Source organism: Cibotium barometz, chromosome 45, assembly GCF_041138505.1.
Source record: "Cibotium barometz isolate CiBa-2024 chromosome 45, ASM4113850v1, whole genome shotgun sequence".
Lineage (NCBI taxonomy): Eukaryota > Viridiplantae > Streptophyta > Polypodiopsida > Cyatheales > Cibotiaceae > Cibotium > Cibotium barometz.
This window is the reverse complement of record NC_141090.1, coordinates 489,318-510,569: the sequence shown is the minus strand read 5'-3', so window position 1 is coordinate 510,569 and position 21,252 is coordinate 489,318. Positions and strand designations below refer to the sequence as shown.

Sequence of the window (21,252 nt, the reverse complement as noted above, 5' to 3'; positions counted from 1 at the left end):
TCTATGTGTCCAAGGCTACTATAAGTGCCCGCGACCTTGACTAAAGTGCTCACACATACATCTACCACGTGGCCTACATCATCAGTGGCTCAGAGGTGGTTTTACATTGTTGGGGCAGGTTACATTGGATTGTGGGATCTCTCTCTCTCTCTCTCAGAAAAGATGATCCGACTCCACTTCCTTTGGAGCCTCCATGAAGTTTGCCGATGTCGTTCCTTCTCCACTGGGTTTGCTGTAGCAGTCTCTCGCCATGTGTCTTGGCTTTCCACATTTGTGGCAAGTGAAGGTCCTTCCCCCTTCTCTGCCTCTTCCTCGTCCTCGTCCTCGTCCTCGAGAGAATCCTCCTCGGGTGAAGAATGCTTTTTCCTCTCTTGCTGTTGAGTCGAGCCCTTTCTTCTCTTTGCCCCTGCTCTCTTGCTCTAGTAGAGCTGCTTCTATCTCTTGTAGCTTCAATTCAGGTACATTCTTTAGTGTTGCTACAATGTTTTCATAATCACCTTTGTCCACACTCTTCAGAAGTACAGCTAATGCTTCATCATCTTCTACCTTTTTGCCAATAGCTGCCAGCTGTTGCTTAATGCTTTTATATTTGTTCAAGTGTGTGATTAAAGGTTCACTTTCCTTCATGTCCAATTTGTAGAATTGCATTAAGAGATTTATCTTTGAATTTTTTGCTTGTGTGCCGAACAATTTATTGAGTTCATCCCATGCATCTTTTGCCCATTGTATCCCTGTGATGTGATGAATGATTTCATCATTTAAACTGAGTGCAATAAGTCCCAATGCTTTTTCATTCCTGCTCTTCCACTCATTTTCCCCTCTCTCTGGGCATTCATCTCTCCCTTCAACTAATCCCCACAGATTTTTCCTCATCAGCAAATACATGGTTTTTGTCTGCCATGTATAAAACTGTTCCCCATTAAATTTGGCTATTTCCTGTGCTGAACTCATGGTGATGTGAAGGGGGTCTTACCTCTTGATCCAATTTCAAGATTCAAGGGCAGTGTCTACCCTTTTACAACTCAATCTGGTGTTTAATAGATGATTACAACAATTTTATCAGCATAAAATCACCAGAAATTACACTAAATCAAGGGTAACCAATTTGTACGGGATGGTTGGAGTATCAAACCAACTCCGATTTGCAATCTGAAGTTATAGGGATCTGTATCAGATACCTAATGGTTAATTTGAACCCTCAATTGCACCAAAATACAGTGATTAGCACTAATTAATCACTAATTAGCAAATTAATGCTCTGTTTTGTGTGCAGAAAACAGAGTATGCGGGGAGTCCAGATCTGGTGCCTTACACTTCAAATGAGCTCAAATGCTTTCAAAGGCATCAATAGCAATGAGTCTAGTAGAGGATTAAGCCAAGAAACACAAGATTTGACCAAATATTGAAAGCTTAATCTCTGTTTTACCAAAGTCACCTGTAGATTTGATGAAGAGCTTGGATCTCACTGTAGACTTGATGAAATTGAATTCTGTCTTCACCAGCTTGTAGAGCATGCTTGAATACACCTTGGGCTAGGAGGAATTAGAAGCATTTGATTCGATGAAGGAGAAATCTGCAAATTACTCAGGAAAAAACACGCCGGCCAAATCGTCGATTTCTCCTTCCTTCGCTGGCGGTTTGCTGCGCCGTTTTGATAGGCTTGAAGCCAAGGGAGTTGGCTAGCTTGTGTTAGAAGGGCTTGCCCTAATTGTGAGTGTGCAAGGTGAATGGAGTCCTCCACTGGCTGGGGGTGAAGGGGTGAAGTGAAAAATAACTAAAATTTGGATTATTTTCTAATTATCTACTAATCTTGATTAATTAACTAATGGGCTCATAAACCTGATGGATTCTAGGCATGGCTCTGATACCATGTTGAAATTTGAGCATAATGATGAGCTATGGTGGATCAAACACTAGAATCAACATCATTAACAAAGTGATTAGTAAATAATTAAGACGTAATTAGTGGGTAATTAATAAATAGATTAATGTAGGCATGGATACTCAAAAACCAGCAAATTCTCATTAGGGCAATGCCTCAATTTATAGAGTTTACATCAAGCATCAAATCCCATTGATTTCTCCATGATTCACTCCCAGAATATCTCCACCTCTTGCTTGATTCTCTCCACCTCTTCTCTTTTCCCTGAATATCTCCCAGAATAACTCCACACTTCCCAGAATATCTCCACACTTCCTAAATTCTCTCATGCTATCCTTTATTCTCTCCCAGTAGATTCTTCTCACCTTTTCACAGGTTCTTTCACATTTACTCATCTTCTTTTATAGCCTCTAACCAAGGGCTTGTTCCTGTGGTGGGGAAAATGAGTGGAAGAGCAAGAATGAAAAAGCATTGGGACTTATTGCACTCAGTTTAAATGATGAAATCATTCATCACATCACAGGGATACAATGGGCAAAAGATGCATGGGATGAACTCAATAAATTGTTCGGCACACAAGCAAAAAATTCAAAGATAAATCTCTTAATGCAATTCTACAAATTGGACATGAAGGAAAGTGAACCTTTAATCACACACTTGAACAAATATAAAAGCATTAAGCAACGCTATTGGCAAAAAGGTACAAGATGATGAAGCATTAGCTGTACTTCTGAAGAGTGTGGACAAAGGTGATTATGAAAACATTGTAGCAACACTAAAGAATGTACCTGAATTGAAGCTACAAGAGATAGAAGCAGCTCTACTAGAGCAAGAGAGCAGGGGCAAAGAGAAGAAAGGGCTCGACTCAACAGCAGGAGAGGAAAAAGCATTCTTCACCCGAGGAGGATTCTTCTCACCTTTTCACAGGTTCTTTCACATTTACTCATCTTCTTTTACAGCCTCTAACCAAGGGCTTGTTCCCGCACACACCCTATTCACTTGTATTTTCAACATAGGGGTAGCTATCTGAATGCAAGCCAATTGACCTTGCGGGGTCCGTACTCATGGCTCCCCATGATACATGCAGGCGAGCCCTCAGCATCTGACCACTAGGCAAAATGACCATAGGATTCCAGATCAGAGGCTGCCGGAGCCGCTCCTCGGAGGCTACTGGAGCTAACTGTTGTGTAGGGCTGGCTTGAGATTATCCAAAGCACGCAAGAGACTGGCTGCAAATCTGTCCTCAAATGTTGGGCTAAAGCCACATGCCCGCATCTCTCTGAAGATCCATCTCATGCTCTGAGGCCAAGGGCCCCCCAAGATCGACGTGCGTGCGGAGATCCTAGCCAAGAGGAAGTCATTCCAAGGCTCACCACGTGAAAGAAGACCTCGAACAATCAACTTGCCCAATAGGGCATGGCTCTGAATGGAGGGGTCAATGATGCCCCCGCCCCCTCTACGTTGTGGCTGAATGATCGCTCTCCAGGCCACCTTGCCCCTGGCCGGTCTCCCATCACTGGTATTCCACAAAAAGTTTCGGATCAAATGCTGAACCTAACCACTACATGACCGGGAGAAAGACCAACAGGTAATGTACCACATGGTAGCAAGAAGAACCTGGTTCGCCACCACTACCCAGCCAACTAGGGAAAGCCTGGCCGAACTCCAGTATACCAACTTCTTCCGAATGCTCAAAAGAAGGGGGGGCGAGCTGCTGCTCAGGGGAGATATCAATGCCAACCTAGCATCCAAGATAACGAACTGGAGTTCCCCTTGGGACCCACTGAAAAGCCTCAACTGGATGCCAAGTTGGGGCAAGCGATGAGCCAACCCAAAATCCACACAACTTGTGCCAGTTGATCTGTGCTCTGGATGCACGACTCCTCGGTGAATCTCTATAGGTTCCCCTCGGCCCTGGACAGGTATGTTGCTATGTCATCAACGAGCTCAAAATCAAGAAGCTCCTCCTGCACTCGGATGGGGGGAGACAGTCCTTGAAGTCCGGTCTCCTAGGCAAAGAGAAAATTGCTCATGGCCTTAGGCCCTTAGCGAACGAACAGGAAGAGATAAGGTGCTAGAGGGCACCCTCACTGGACTGAGCGTGAAAGCGAAAATCTGTCACCTCTAGCACCCTGAATAAGAACCTGGCTATGAAAAGCCAAGTAGAGTACCACCATACACCTCGGACCCACTCCTCCGGGAAACCCATCCTGCACATCCCCCCCCCCACCCCCCCCCAGAAAGCCCCAATCTACTCTGTCATAGGAGTTCTCAAAATTGAGGAGGAGCACCATCAGATCCTGCCACCGCATCCTAGCCGACGTGGTTGCCTCCCAAAAGGTGAAGATGTTGTCCAGAGATTACTTTGATCCTAAACGATACCTGTCTGTGTACCATGAATCAAGTCGGGGAGAAAGGGCTGCAATCTCCGGCTGATGGCCTTGGCCAGAATTTTGTAGGCAGCCCCTAGGAGGGTGATGGGTCTCCACTGCCGGATCTCCAATCTGTCACCACCCTCCTTGGGAATCAAGTGGATCAAACCCTCCAACAACCTCTCCGGCATGGCTCCTATAACCATTATCTCGTTGAAGGCAGCCTTGAGGCCACCTTCCATGAGATCCCAATGCCACAGAAATAAAAAGGCTAGACGATTGTCCTCTCCCGGGCATTTTCCACTAGGTAATGCCGTCATAGTCTCTGCCAACTCCTCAGATGTGAAGGGGGTCAGGAGAAGAGTCCTGAGAGTGTTCTTGTGTGCCACCACACCCGCTCACGCACATGAAGATAGAGCTTTCTATGCCCATTGCAGACCCTGATTCTAAAAAAGGCACAACTCTTGACATAAGAAAAGCATTTGAATTTTTACCTGACTTACATCAATGACAAACAAAAAGTTCACATGCCAAAACCCTTTCTCAGTTTTCAAAGATAAATACTGAAAGCCAATACCTTCCAAAATACAGCTTCTTGATTACATAGGCACTTGCAAGGCCAACCTGCAAAAAGAAGTAGCCTGACTTGAAAAACATCCCTCATCATTATACGATTTTGGCCACACCATGATAGCAGCAGAAATTTAAAATCTAAAAAACAAAATGTGCACTTACCGCAATACCCAGAAGTGTACTGGAAAGGTAGAGATAAAGGAACTCTCCCAACATCTCTAGGATGGTAAATACATCAACCTTACTCAAGTCAATGTTTTGGACAGCTCTAAAGAGTACAACAGATGTAGCATCATTCACCACACCTTCACCAAACACTAGACTGTAAAGCAGAGGTGTATCATCTTGACTAAGAACCTGAACATGCAAAGAAACGTTAGAGCAAAAACTGACTTAAATGAGCTTGTTGAGGATTTTGATAACTGTCTGACTTCACAATACAACTTGCCTGTAAAGTACAGACTGAATCTGTAGCAGAGAATATAACCCCAAGAGCTGTCATGGAGAAGACCATTTACAAAAAAGGGAGAGGAAAAAGTCAGCAATAGTAATGCCAGATAGTATAATTAAATCAGCAGCTAAACAGCCAGAGTAGTGCAAAAACAAGAAATGTTGCTAGTTTTGCTCATACCCATATAATCTCGGATTTCTAAGCCTTCCACCTTGAGAAGCGGAAATATCAGCCTGCACCCTGTGACAAGTTTTCAAGAAGCTTCCTCTCAAGGTGTGGTTTTTTTAAAAACTCCGATATGTAAAGATAGATCAACTAAACTGCTGCAAATTATCCAAACTGCACAGTTGAAAGGCTGTACACTACCCTGTTTCAAGTGTATCAAAAAACTGCCAAAGAAACTTCCAATCACAAACCCATACCTCCAGCAATGATTGCAAAAGAAATGAAGACACCAATCACTCCAAAAAGCACTATTGCCACAAAATTGCGAAAAAATTGTTTTTTCTTCACTTGGAACCTGTAGTAAAAAACAACATATGTATTAAATTGCAAATATTGTTACAAAAAGGTACAAGCAAATGCAAAAATCATCATGTCTTGGTTCCATGAATTAGTTCAATCAATCGTAAAGTTTAGTTAAACATTAGAAAAGAAGAATTGTATCCATGACCGCCAGTGGCACATCGACCCTTCCCCTATGAAGGTAGCAGATGACCCAACCTGCTCTAGTGGGATCCAGGAGAGTGGCATTGGCAGGACAACCCGACCTACCTTCTGGAGGCCCAAGGCATTCCCTTCTTCCAGTACTCAATAGGCCAGTGCATCCTCTTAGAGACATTAGATGACACCCCGGCAACTCCAGCACACCCTCACAGGCTCAGGGCATACTTCATGACTTCCTTGCATACTACGAACAGAGGCTCTGGGACAGCTTTCGCCTTCGGCAGAAGATTACTCTCTTCCTTTGGCTTTTGGCACACCATAGCCTCATGGTTGGTACTTGGCTTGCCATCGTAGGCCGACATTCCTAGTGCAGCCACTTGAGCACCCCCGTGGAGACTCAGCAACATTTCCTTTGGGATTGCTGAGAGGCCCATCAAGTTTGGATCCTCACGCTTTTCATATCTGAGCCGAGCACCCTCTGATTCATCACATGGGGCATGGTTGCTTGGGCTACAGAGGACTGCACAGTCCCACTTTACAAGGAAGACAGCAGCCTTGCCCTTCGATTAACCCACTTTTGGATTTCGGCCGTCCCAGCCTCAGATGCAGAGAGGCCATTTGTGAGACTCCCCATCACTTAAGGAATTGGATATTGCAAATGATAGCACAAACAGAAACAAATGAAACTGAGAATAAGCACACATGCATAAAACATTCAGTACAATATTGGAACCTCAAATTTCCGCATCAACATAATACAATATCCACGTCAGAATTACCTTTCATATAACCCCAAGACGTGACACATACGTTACCACACATTCAAAATCCCACTTTCCCACACATGACATCATCCTGAAGTCAACACCACACCACCACATGTTCTTTTCAACATACATTTAGTCATGACTATTCAGCGGAGGGTGACTAAGGATCCACAGACCCATGTACTGCATTACCAGTGGGCTAATGCGACACCCACATCTCCCAATCTAGTGGTAACCTGTCAAGCACTTCTACACTGTAGAAGTATGGGGATCTCCCTGCAGCAGATTGTCCCAGGGAGTCTACCATAGTAGAGAACCCATTATTCCACTACAATGACATTGACATAAACTCCACAAATATGCAAACTACATAAAGACAATGCTATATCCATGTATGTATATACAAAATGCTAAACTTCGAACCATCTCAGACTTTTCCCCATAGCATATTCCATTGTTCCCTCCAAAGGGTTCTTCTCCAAATTCCACACTGCTTGAACTTACGCCAATCTAGGATCTTGTTTGGGATCATCTTTTAAACTTCATTATCTCATCATCGACATGGACACTCTCTTTTAAATAGAATGTGGGCGAGAGGGAGAGTTCCTTGCAAGCAAACACACACACACAAGAAAGGGCAAAACACAAGAGAGAGAGATGGCTGAATTTTCTTCTATCTTCTTCTCTTCTCTACAACCATAAAATAAAAAGATAAAAGTACATACTATAAGGGAAAGTACTCTCCTACTATAACATACAATAGTCGGTCCATAGTGTGAACCCAAATACATGAGCTGGTGCTATAACTATACTATAACTCTAGTACTCCAAAGTAGCTGTCACACAACCTGTCATCCACTAGCGGCATATCAACCATAACCTCACCAACCATGCCAATGTCATAAGTGTGGAAGCTATCACCCAAGCAAGTCATCAATGTCCGTAGCACTAGTTGAGCTTGATATCTCAACACTCCCTCTCGAGCCCAACTCCACACACTACACTCCAAGCTCGCTCCTAAACCTATGGAGCTTCTTTGTGTCCAATGCCTTCGTGAAGATATCAGCCACCTCATCCTCTGTGTTGACATATTCCAAATCTACATCAACTACCAGAACCTTCTCTCTCACAAAGTGATAATGCACTTCAATGTGCTTCGTTCTAGCATGGTATACTAGGTTATTCGCCAACTGTTATACTACTCATGTTGTCACAATAAATGACAACAGCTCTATCCACGGGCTCACTCATATCACCAAGTAGCTTCTAAAACCAAGCCGCCATACCAACGCCTCTGTACTCTACCTTTGTACTCAACTGTTTCTTGCTGCTCCAACTCGTAGCAGCACTCCCAAAAGAAAACATAAGACCGTTGATAGATCTCTTGTATGCAACACTATCAGGCCAATCAACTTATGTACCACCATGTAGCAGTATCTCTATGCCAACCTCATCGAAAAATCCATAATCAACTGTGGACTTTATGTACCTAAGAATCCGTCTAACCACATCCACATGTGGCTTTCTAAGTACTTGCATAAATTGACTCGCAAGTCCAACAGCATAGCTCAAGCCTGGCCTAATAATGGTCATGTAGATCAAGCTACCCACTATGCGCCTATATATAGTGAGGTCCTCCAAAAGCTCATCTATAACTACAAAAAGATGGCATTGATATAGGCTTACAGCCTGTCATGCCATACTTGGACAACATGTCCAAGCCATACTACCTCTGTAACAACAAAATGCCATGAGGTGATCTCACTACCTCAATGCCCAATAAATATCGTAGCTCATCCAAATCCTTCATCTCAAACTTCTGCTTCAAAAGTCTTCTGATATTATGTATGTCAACATCACTATCACCAATGATAATCAAGTCATCCACATAAATGACTAATAGCATGATCCCTCTGTCTGTCTTTTTCACATAAAAGAAAAATTGGCATTAGACATTTGAAATCCAGTTGTTACCATTTGATCCATCTCCATTTCTGGAGCCACTTCTATGGGACTGTCACTCCATAGAGCGGCCAGATTTGTGCCATGTTTACATGGGGCCAGGCCAGTGTCCCATGTGAAAGGGCCAGTTTTATGGTGTCACATGGATGGGAGCCAGATCAATGCCACCCGTGTGCGACCAGTGTTGCGTCACATGGACGGGAACCAGTTTCGTGTCACCCGTGTGTGATTTGCTTTGTGTTGTATGGACGGAAGCCTGTTGGTGTCACCCGTGTATGGCCAGGATGGTGTCTTACCTATGGGACTGTCATTCCATAGGAAGACCAGGACATACTTATTTATATTTGTCGCGCCAGTTTTGTGCCCGACAGGAACCTCTTGTACAAGTTTCGTGAAAGGGAGATTTCGTCCACTATTTGTGCACATGCATTTATGCCTGCATGCATAAATTTGTTTTTGCATGACTTGTTTGCGTGTGTCTGCCTGCTATGCCATGCCAATACACTAGACGGGGATGCCCCCAGTGTACCGTGGAATGTTCTTTGTTGACTTGGTGGTGTGGCGTGTGAACAGGTGGTACATATTTTCATTTTTCCCTTTTTAAAAGGTAAAATCCATAAACTAGAGTAAACCTTAATTTTTTATGGCTAATGTGTTCACACACATTTAAATTTGGGCTATACATTTACTTTCTAGCGTGGGTGACCATAAGTGTTAATTATGTATTAAGGTTTTATAACCTTTGATAAAGGCTTTTTCATGGAACATTATTCAAAACTGCCCACGTGTGAGGTTGGTGGCTTCTTTCTCTCCATCGCCTACAGCCTCTTCTATCCATCGCCTGGTTGCTGTACTCGCCTGCTGCCCATGCCAGTACCTACTGTACCCACCTGTAGTACCAGCCTGCTGTACCCGCCATACAGCCCTGCTGTCCACGCCTGTACTAGCCCTGCAGTACCCGCCACACAACCCTGCTGCCCACACTTGCACCTGGCTGCCCACGCTTGTACCTGCTGTACCTGCTGGCTGCTCGTGTACCTGCTGTACCTGCTGGCTGCCCATGTGAACCTATTGGCTGCCCACATGTATCTGCTGTGGCTGGTTGTACGTGCACACGTGTGAAGTACCTAATGTGCTTGATTGTACTTGCTACAAATTGTACCGGTTGTATCTGGATTGCACTCACCGTACCAGGTGCTCTCGTATTATTTTTCTCATTTGTATAAATCTGAAATTTGCTAATTTAAATTCAGAAAATGCTATAAGTTGTGTAGTGCAGGAGCATGGCATGTATATGCTGACCATGTTCAGGAAATTCTTCCTGGTGTGGCTAGTATATTTCCCTGTGTGGTGTTATTAACCGCGCTCTCAGAGCTTCTGAGAACCAGTGAAGGTTAGACTCACCAAGGAATTTGGAAGCAAAGCTCATTGGGGAGAACCAGGCCACGTTCCCTCCGCGGTGTACCCTTGGCCTGCGTTAGTACGGGCGTGCCTGTTGGTGCACAGTCCCGGAAGACCAGTGAAAGGCAGATGTCCACCCAGTGAAGGTGGGAATGAGCCTGTGATTTGGGGCTAGTCCGACCAACACCTCTTCATCGACTTGAACCAGTTCTATTTGGTTGTTTTCACTCCATTGTGGAGAAATCTGGCCTGTCAAGCCCGTGACACTTGTACAAATATAAATACTCCAAGAAATACAAAAAGTATTGAGGGGGGGGGGGGGGGGGCGGCCCTTTCCAGCCCCAGTGCTGGTGTCATTTGTATTTTCAATAATTTCCAGTATTTGTGTTGCTGATGTTGTTTCCATTGTTTAATAATAGTTAAATTAAGTGTTCTAAATATGTGTATATTGTCTTCCGATTTGTAGGCCTCCTGTAGGGAGCGGTCACATTGGTATCAGAGCCCGGTCGTCTCTCTTTCTCAAGAGGAGACACGGAGTTTTGAGATCAGAAGCAAGCACGAACACTTAATTCAATGGACAACCAGGGCAACCCATTGAAGTGCCGAATTCGAGTGGCCAATCAAGTGCTTCAGGGGATTTCGATGCATTGCATGGAAGGCATAAGCCTCTTGAGAGAGTCTATGACAGTGCATATATGGGACAACCATCACGTGGTAAAGAACCCATGCACAAGGAAGAGCCCAATGCATTGAGGGCTGAGTTGGAGCACATGAAGAGGCTCTTGCAGTCAAAAGAGCAAGAGCTGAAATTCTTGCATGAGGACCCCCATGTACAAAGTGTCATAGAAGCCAAGAAAGCTGATGCTATGGTGGACATGACTTTTGAGTCTATGGCTCGAGAAGTGGGTAAGAAGCCAAGGGAGTTGGCACTCTCTTATCTTATCCGCAAGGGTGACTTTAAAGAGGGAGAGGATGGACAACTTATGTTCAAGAATCCACCCCGTTTGCAGCATGGAGACCCAGCCTCTCAAAGGTTGAGATCATACTTGCATAAAGAAGAAGTATCGGTCACCTCTCGCCATGCATCCACTCCTCATCGCACAGGAGGAAACAGATTTATGCATACTCAAGGCCATTTGGATTCTAGGTATGTACATCATGGAGACAGTGGTCGGCATGCAAGCCAAAAGACCTTGCCTATTGAGTTGTCTCGTGGTGAGACAAGGCATTTCTCAGCGAGGTCACATGCAGTGGGGCCACAAGAATCAAAGACCCATGTCACTTTGGCTAGTGGAACACCTATCATTGCCCATGAAGCTCATGTAGAGAGAGCTGCCCCGTTGGATAAGGGGAAGAGAAAAAGAGAAGAACATGTACCACATCCCAAGAAGCTCAAGGAGTTCAAGGCAGGGGACAAGTCCGTGAAATTTGATGCCTTTCATGGAGAGTATGATGCCTCTAAGGTGCTAGTTTTTGTGGCACAGTTTGATATTGCTTTTAGTGATGAGGACTTCACTGAGAAGTCCAAAATTCGTCATGCAAGCATGTTCTTGAAGGGGACAGCTGCCCATTGGTGGATCACTGAAAAGACCACCAAAGACCCCATTTGCACTTGGAAAGAGTTTAAGGACAGATTTTATGCCCAATTCTTGCCTCCTAATGCGGAGCAAACTCTCACCCACAAGTGGGATAGACTTGAGCAAAAAGATAATGAAAGTGTGCAGCACTATGTCAATAAGTTTTGGAAAGTGTTACTTGAGGTAACTCCCTTTATGCAAATCTCCGAGGATGAAAGAAAGAGGAAGTTTCGCTCCGGATTGCAACCAGCTTATCGTTCGGACATTAAATTGCACCCGAAACACACTCTGCAATAGCTTATAGCCTCTGCTCTCTTGCTACGGAACAATTGGTGCTCAAAATTAAGCAAGATCAAGGGGGTTCTAAGGGGAGAGAGAAGGCTGTCCCAAACCTGCAAAAAGGTGGACAACCACCTAAAAAGAGCTTCCGGGAGGTCTAGAAGGGAGGTAAAGCTGAAAATACCTCATCCAAGGATCATGGGCCAAAGAAGAACAAATTTAGCTTGACCCCCGAGCAAAGGGAGCAATATGCAAAGGAGGGGAAATGCTTTTCTTGTGGCAGCAAAGAGCATATGTTTAGACAATGCCCTAACCGCAAACCAAAGCATGAGGACAAGCAAACCAAGGCAAATGTGCATGCAGTTCCCGATGTGCAGGGAAACACAAAGCATGATGAAAAAGAGAGGATGGTATGCAAAGCATGGGGTCAAATCAAGGATCAACCCGCTCTATTTATGTTTGATGATTGTGCAACAGATAACTTCATCTATATTCAGATGGCAGCCGCCTTGGGTATTGAGGTTGAGGACATGGGGCCTCAAATTAAAGCAGAAGCTGCCTTTGTTGGTAAAGAGATGCAGGTTACTCCACTTATTGGGAAGTTGCAAGATCATGAAGCAGGTTAATGAGCTTTTGGAGAAAGGTTTGGTTCAGCCAAGTTCCTCACCTTATTGCTCTCCCGTGCTTCTTGTTCAAAAGAAAGATGGGTCATTCCGCATGTGTGTGGATTATAGAGCTCTAAATAAGCTCACCATCAAGAATAGATTTCCAATCCCGCGTATTGATGACATTTTGGATAAGCTTGATGACTCGACTTGTTTCAGCCGTATTGATTTGAAGAGTGGTTATCACCAGATACGAGTGGTGCCACAGGATGTCCACAAAACTGCATTCAGGACAGCTTTTGGATTGTATGAATTTTTGGTGATGCCTTTTGGTCTCACCAATGTCCAACCACATTCAATCGTATGATGGATAGGATATTCCGACCCCATCGAAAATTCATAGGTGTATTCTTTGATGACATCTTGGTTAAATCCAAGAATAAGCAGGAGCATAGGACTCATTTGGCCACAGTGTTTGAAGAGTTGCGAAGCATAAACTCTTCATCATTAATGCCAAGAAAAGTGAGTTCTTCCTTTCAGAGATACATTATTTGGGTCACATTGTATCCAAGGATGGTGTAAGAATGGATCCTGCCAAGATTGAAACCATTTGGAATTGGCCAGACTTGCAAAATGTACATCAAGTACGTAGTTTTCTGGGGTTATGTTCATATTACAGGCGCTTCATAAGGCATTTTGCTATGATAGCCACCCCTCTACATGATCTCACGAAGAAGAAAGTCACTTTTAAATGGACTCCAAAGGAGCAGGATGCCTTCTCGCAACTCAAGAATGCTATCATATGTGGACCCGTATTGATTGTTCCCGACTTGCAAAGGTCATTCATAGTGGAATGTGATGCTTGTGGCGATTGTATAGGGACTGTCCTAAATCAAGAAGGTCATGCAGTTGCATATGAGAGCCGTCGATTGCATGATGCCGAGCTTCATATGGATATCTATGAGAAAGAGCTCTTGGCTGTAATTCATGCCTTAAAGATATAGAAACATTATCTTCTTGGGGCTGAATTTGTAGTCAAGACAGATCATCAAAGCTTGAGATACTTTCTATCTCAAACAAAGCTTTCGGAGAAGCAGATGAGAATGGCAAACTTTCTTTCCATGTTTCATTTTCAGATTGTATTATGTTTCAGTGGCCTCTAATGGGGACTTATCTGCCATGCGAGATTTGTATCATTTGGATGCTGATTTTGCCATATATGGACTGATTTGATGGCTGGTCACTCACATGCCTCTTATGTGATCAAAGAGGGTTATCTTATGAAGGATAACTGCTTATGTGTGGTGAAGGAAATGCGTCCAAAGGTTATGGAGGAATGTCACGCTCCACCTTATGCTAGTCATAGAGGTATCATGCCTACTACACGCATGATTGAGATATTTCTTTTGGCCAAGCATGCGTAAAGACATTGAGGCATATGTACGTGCATGTCTTACTTGCCAAAAGGTGAAATTTGACAGGTAAAAGCCTCGAGGTTTGCTTCAGCCATTGTCTATTCCCTCGCAGCCATGGGAAAGTATTACTGTGGACTTTATTATGGACTTGCCTAGATTCCAGCATGGGAATGATGCTATTTGGACCATTGTGGACAGGTTTAGCAAGCAAGCTCACTTCTTTCCCGTCAAGAAAACCATTAAAGTTGATCATATGGTGAAGCTTTTTCTTGCTAACATCTTCAAGCATCATGGTATGCCTAAGTCCATTGTTGGGGATAGAGATCCCAGGACTACGAGTCTCTTCTGGAGGGCTTTATTTGATAGCATGGACACTAAACTTGAGTTTTCATTAGCTTATTCATCCCCAAACGGATGGCCAAAGTGAAGCTGCAAATTCAGCCGTGTTGGATTTGTTGAAGTGTTATGTGGCAGATCAAAAGACTGCATGGGAGAAGTATCTTCCACTTGTAGAGTTTGCCCACAACAACACAATTCATGCCTCCACGAGAAAGGCCCCGTTTGAGATTATTTATGGCAGAGTGGTCTTGCCACCCATCCTTTGTACAAAGGATGAGATTTTTGCAACTGATGAGTATGTGCGTGACTTGGATGTAGCCTTTGCTCAGGTGTGGACAACCATTGCAAGGTCACAAGATAAGCATAAAAGGGCTGCTGACAAGCATAGGAGAGACATGCAAGTCAAGGAAGGTGATTGGATATTGCTGAAATTTGAGAAAGCTAGGCTTTGGAAGAGGCCAGGACGAGAGGGATCAAATCCAAAGCTTTCTACTCGATATTATGGACCCTTCCAAGTGATTGACAAGATCAATGAAGTGTCCTTTAAGCTTCCTTTACCCAGCCATTGGAAGATTCACAATGCTTTTCATGTGAGTCTTTTGCGGAAGTATGTGGGGCCAGATCCAGAGGAGACTGTCACAGAAGATCCGCCAGAAGTTGATGAGCTTGAGGAGATCCTTCAGCCAGAGCAGATTGTATTTCACAAGGAGAGAAAGTTACCACATGGGAAGCTTTCCAGGAGATACCTTGTGAAATTTAAAAATTATTTACCAATTGATGCAAAGTGGGTAGATGAGGATTATTTTGTTGACTACCCTCAGCTTCTACAAGCATATCTTGAGGCTTTTCAATTGAGGTCAACTGTTTAGAAGCCTGGGGGAATGTCACATTTGGTCCATCTCCATTTCTAGAGCCACTTCTATGGGACTTTCACTCCATAGAGAGGCTAGATTTGTGCCATGTTCACATGGGGCCAGGCCAATGTCCCATGAGAAAGGGCCAATTTTATGGTGTCACATGAACGGGAGCCAGATTAGTGCCACCCGTGTGCGACCAGTGCTGCGTCACATGGACGGGAACCGGTTTCGTGTCACCCGTGTGTGATTTGCTTCGTGCTGTATGGATGGGAGCCTGTTGGTGCCACCCGTGTATAGCCAAGGTGGGTGCCCATAAGTGTTAATTATGTATTAAGGTTTTATAACCTTTGATAAAGGCTTTTGCATGGAACATTATTCAAAGCTACCCATGTGTGAGGTTGGTGGCTTCTTTCTCTCCATCACCTGCAGCCTCTTCTATCCATCGCCTGGCTGCTGTACTCGCCTGCTGCCCACGCCAGTACCTGCTGTACCCGCCTGTACCAGCCTGCTGTACCCGCCATACAGCCCTGCTGTCCACGCCTGTACCAGCCCTGCAGTACCCGCCACACAGCCCTGCTGCCCACGCTTGTACCTGGCTGCCCACGCTTGTAACTGCTGGCTGCCCTTGTGTACCTGCTGTACCTGCTGGCTGCCCATGTGAACCTGTTGGCTGCCCACGTGTACCTGCACACGTGTGAAGTACCTAATGTGCTTGATTGTACCTGCTACAAATTGTACCGGTTGTATCTAGATTGTACTCACCGTACCAAGTGCTCTCGTATTCTTTTTCTCATTTGTATAAATCTGAAATTTGCTAATTTAAATTCAGAAAAATGCTTTGAGTTGCGTAGTGCAGGAGCATGGCATGTATATGCTGACCATGTTCAGGAAATTCTTCTTGGTGTGGCTAGTATATTTCCCTGTGGTGTTGTTAACCGCGCTCTCAGAGCTTCTGAGAGCCAGTGAAGGTTAGACTCACCAGGGAATTTGGGAGCAAAGCTCATTGGGGAGAACCAGGCCATGTTCCCTCCGTGGTGTACCCTTGGCCTGCGTTAGTACGGACGTGCCTGTTGGTGCACAGTCCCAGAAGACCAGTGAAAGGCAAGTGTCCACCCAGTGAAGGTGGGAATGAGCCTGTGATTTGGGGCTACTCCGACCAACACCTCTTCATCGACTTGAACCAATTCTATTTGGTTGTTTTCACTCCCTTGTGGAGAAATCTAGCCTGTCAGGCCCGTGACACTTGTACAAATATAAATACTCCAAGAAATACAAAAAGTATTGAGAGGGGGCCGGCCCTTTCCGACCCCAGTGCTGGTGTCATTTGTATTTTCAATATTTCCAGTATTTGTGTTGCTGATGTTGTTTCCATTGTTTAATAACAGTTAAATTAAGTGTTCTAAATATGTATATATTGTCTTCCGATCTGTAGGCCTCCTGTAGGGAGCGGTCACACCAATGTTGACAAGATACTCTCCGATCTTATTTGACCATGCTCTGGATGCCTGCTTCAAGCCATACAAGGCTTTACGTAACCTACACACAAAATCTAGATGTGCATCACTCTCGTAACTTGGTGGTTGCATCATGTATACTTCTTGCAAATCACCATGCAAGAATGCATTCTTTACATCCATTTGATGTAAAGACCAACCCTTTGTTGTAGCCATATCAATCACAACTCTCACAGTTGCCATTCTCACAACCCGGCTAAATGTCTCCTCATAGTCAATGCCATAGATCTGTGCATAACCATTGGCAATCAATCTTGCCTTATACGTTGATTCATCTAAGTTATGCTTGACCTTATACACCCACTTACACCCAATTGCCTTCTTTTTCTTAGGCAAAGGCACTAACTCCCATGTTGCATTTGCATCCAATGCTGCTACCTCCTCATTCATGGCATCTTTCCATTTTTTTATTTCCAAGTGCCTACTCAAAACAAGTGGACTCTAAGTCTTGTATTGCTTTAACCATGTAAGCATAATGATGGTCTATATATCCATCATATCTTAACCTATCAACAGGGTATCTAACCATTTTAGACCTGCATATACCTGGATCATTGCCAGGTGTTCTCAAAACAATCCTGGTTCTCCTTATACCAGGAGAACTACTAATAAAATGCCAAGCTCCTCATCAAGGCTTTGCTCACAGCCACTAGAGTCACCATCCACATACAAGTTACATGTTGACAAATTGGAACATGAAGTACATCTACCAAGTACTTTATTTTCAGATCCTGCATAGACAATGGCATTTTACCAACATGCACAATGAGATGTGCAATTTCATCACCTGTTTCTACATAACTTGGTTTTTCCATTTTCTGCATATCTCTAAACCACTCACCATGACTTGTCATGTGGTTAGAGATACCAAAATCCACATACCAAACATCTCTAGATCCTAACACATCTCCTGTTATGGAACTGAGCATCTGCTGCATCACAAACAACTGCTCACTTCTCTTATCACCACCCTATTTACTTGATGATGGATAGTTGCCTTGTTGCAACTTTCCACTTTTAATATCATTCTGCTTTTTATAACAATCCTTTGCCATGTGCGTAGGCTTTCTCGCTTGAATTTTCAAAGGATGAATCTCTCCCAATATTCATCTGCTCATGGATGAGAAGAGCAATCAATTCTTGAAAATCAAGAAAATTCTCACGAACTCCAACGAAGGTCTAAAAATGATTGTATTCTTTGCCAAGGCCATTCAAGGTCATGGACACCATATCATCATCATCTACTCGTAATCCAATAGAAGCAAGGACATCTGCAAGCCCTTTAACCTTCACTGAGTAATCATTTATACTTAGCTTTCCTCTGGTCACATTATGCAGCTCCTACTTAGCTGCATCTTCCGAGCTTGGGTGTTTATGTTGTACATCTTCACCAAGGTGTACCAAGCCTTCTTAAGCCTTTGTGCATCCTATATATGCACAATCATAGAATCTGTCACACTCACAGACAACCAATATAACACCTTTCTGACTTTTTCATGCCATGCTTTGTATGCCTGCACTTGTTGAGGGATCGAATTTTCTTCAGCAATCTCCGACTCCTTTTCATCACCTATGATGAACTCCCGATATCCGTTTCCCATAAGAAAACTAGTCATCCTAAACTTCCATGCCTAGAAGTTATTCTTGTCTAACTTCTCACTCATAATCTGTAATAGATTGTCAGACATCTTTATTTGCAACAACTTACCAAATAGTGCTTGCAAAAAAACTTCTACACTTTCAACAAATCTGCAACCTTCAATAGCAGTACTGTAAACCTGTTGTAATGTCATTGTATGTGAGCTAGTCACATACACACATCCACCAACACCTCCAACACTTAGATTCTCTACACAGACTGTCCTACAACCAAATTTCTGCTGCAATTTTACATCAAACCAGAAATTGAGCATATACAATAAAAATTGACACTTCACAGAGTGCTTGTAGAAAACTTGAAAAGCCAAAACGGGACCCGAAACGTGCTTGAAACACACAAAATTGTAGTAAATCATGTTAACTATTATGTGTAGTTAACTATATTAACTACACACAATATGGTCTTTTTTCTTCATCCAAAAGGATGTCTCAATCTAAGACAATGACTTCCCTATCTCCCGAAAGCTCTCATAGAGCTACCGAAGATGTTGCTCCAAATCAAAGAGAAAAAGAGATGAAAATACCCTGACCCGTGTACTGCTGCTTTGCTTACCTTGTTCTTGCCTCTTGCTTGCCTCCTTAGCTCTCACACGAACCAGAGCTCTGATACGATAAAGAAAATGCGGGGAAGAGAGAGAGCTTGAGTTCCTTGTAAGCAAACACACACACACAAGAGAGAGATGGATGGCTAAATTTTCTTCTATCTTCTTCTTCTCTATAACCATAAACTAATAAAAGTATATACTATAAGGAAAAGTGCTCTCATACTATAACATACAATGGTCGGTCCATAGTGTGAATTCAACTATATGAGCTGGTGCTATAACTATGCTATAACCATAGTAACATGGGACAAGGAACAGGGACGAGAAACGTAACGGGGAATGGGGACGAGGACGGGGATTCCTGGGAACCGGGATCGGGAACGGGGATTGGCATGGGACGGCATACAAAATATGCAATTTTAAGTAAGCACTCATTTAAGAAACTTAACAATACTAAAACAAAGTCACTTTACACTTCCAAAGCATCAATATTAAGTCATACTAGCAAAAAAAATGGGTGTTACAAAAAAGGAGATCGGGCACCCAGGACCCAGTCGCCAAAGGCTAAAGCAAAAGACAAGGGCAAAGGCCTAGGCCCTAACCACGTAAGTGGCATACAAAAAAGAGACTATCACTAGAGTAGTACATATGTCAAAAAGTCTCAAGGGGCATGTTAAGTGCTGGCCTCACGATCATGGGTCCCTGCAATGCGTGCAAGCCCCATAGAGATGTCCTCCACTTGCTCCTCCAACTCCTCGTCATCTTGAGACATCTCCCACTCGGTAAATGCATCAGCTTTTGCAGTTGCACTCTTGCAAAGCATTCGCAAGTTTGCACTCACAAAGACTAGATCATTTGCAAGACGGTTCCTCTTCTTCGATGCAATGTGACTGTATGAGCTCCAAAGTTGCTCTAGGCAAGAGGAACTCACTGCCTGGCTGAGAATGCGGATGGCTAGATGCTGAAGCTCAGGTCCATCCGAACCAAAATCTTCCCACAACAAAGCAGCCCCAACTTTGAAGTGATCATCCTGTGCATCCATGTCTCCATAAGAGCCCTGAAAGCTCCTATACCTGGACAACTGGTCACGGATCTTCCGCCTAACATTTAGGTCAAAGACAAGTCTCCATAGCTTGCTCACCTCTGCGTCACTTTCTTGCCCTTTACCCTGAAACTCAAGGTCCACCACATAGGCTGCTGCATGCAAAGGAGAGGAGTAGGAGTTCCACCTACGCACACATAGGGCACGGATCTCCTCGTACCTGTCCTCATCTGGCTCCAAATCCCTCAGCTTCTCTATCATGCTATCCATAGCCTCATATACCTTGCCGATGCATGGCTTCATACCATCCACAAGCCTCATCAAGTGGACAATAGGTTGAACCATAGCATCAATGCACTTCACTTTTTCCCAAAAATCAGGGCTCTCTGCTTTTTCCTTGCATAGAGCTCCTGTCTTAGTGGAAGCCAATGGTGAAGAAGTGAACTCGTCACTAATGAACAACTGTCTCAATGCACCACTACACTCTTTCAATCGGTGGAGCATCAAGAAGTTGTAGGCAAACCTCGTATCTAAGTATTTGAGGAGCTGACGGCTAGATTTTTTGGAGAATTCATGGCGTAGGAACTAATGGTTTGTGACAAATGTCACTATTTGGCTGCCCACTTGGATGATATGCCGGATCCATGGCAAGTCCCCAATATCCTTCAAGATATTATTTAAGCAATGTGCCATGCAAAATGACACGGTGATGTTGGGGTACATGCTCTCAATGATCGCTCCGGCTGCCCTGTTTGAAGCCTCCCCATCAGCAACAAAGCCCACAACTAGGTCTGGGCCAATGATCTCTATGCCACTAGCCCACTCTGCTGCTAGCACATCAGCACTCTTCCCGGTCCCAGAAGCATCATGTGAGGCGATGAAGTACATCTCACCGCATGAATATGCGATAAGGCCATGGATGGACCTCTTCCGCGTATCACTCCATCCATTGGCTATCAGGGACACTCCATTCCTTGCCCATTGTCGCTTCGTGTTTTCTGTTGCTTGCTCCACAAGCCTCTTCTCCTTCTCTAGCAATGTGGTGCGCAAGGACTCTGATGATGGGGGCGTATAGTTTGGACCATACTCCCCTATCTTCTTCACCATGACCTTGAAGTAGTCTGATCTATCCACAAAAAATGAATAATTTAATAACCGATCAACTTCAAAGTTCAAAGTTCAAGTAACTTTTAAGAGGAACATTGTAAAATGATAGATCTTAAGCTAGACATCTTAATTCTTGATTACCTGGCAGCATAGAAAGCAATGTGGTCATGAAAGAAGAAGCGGGCTATGGCCGTATCCACCTCTTCCTTCTTCTTGGGGTCCCAACTACCCTCAAGAGT

The 21,252-nt window shown here is 44.0% G+C and overlaps 2 protein-coding genes across 2 annotated transcripts in view; both read right to left on the bottom strand.

Annotated features, from left to right (window-relative positions):
• The window catches only part of LOC147612294 (sodium/hydrogen exchanger 1-like), a 29,146-nt gene extending 13,343 nt beyond the window's left edge, over window positions 1-15,803 (bottom strand). The window contains exons 1-7 of the mRNA XM_086782878.1: window positions 15,629-15,803; window positions 6,170-6,464; window positions 5,701-5,798; window positions 5,459-5,518; window positions 5,276-5,322; window positions 4,990-5,184; window positions 4,832-4,878 (exon numbers count right to left, since the gene is read on the bottom strand). Coding sequence (XP_086639004.1) covers window positions 4,832-4,878; window positions 4,990-5,184; window positions 5,276-5,322; window positions 5,459-5,518; window positions 5,701-5,798; window positions 6,170-6,464; window positions 15,629-15,803 — 917 coding nt within the window. The remainder of the gene's footprint in view (window positions 1-4,831; window positions 4,879-4,989; window positions 5,185-5,275; window positions 5,323-5,458; window positions 5,519-5,700; window positions 5,799-6,169; window positions 6,465-15,628) is intronic.
• A 3,734-nt stretch (window positions 15,804-19,537) lies between these two features.
• LOC147612293 (uncharacterized) lies at window positions 19,538-20,410 on the bottom strand. The gene has a single exon (XM_086782877.1). It carries the CDS (start codon window positions 20,408-20,410, stop codon window positions 19,538-19,540), a length of 873 nt encoding a protein of 290 aa, XP_086639003.1.
• Window positions 20,411-21,252: the final 842 nt, after the last annotated feature.

Coding starts and splice junctions, on each gene's coding strand:
- LOC147612293 (XM_086782877.1), bottom strand. CDS start 20,410: ATGCTCCACCGATTGAAAGAGTGTAGTGGTGCATTGAGACAGTTGTTC.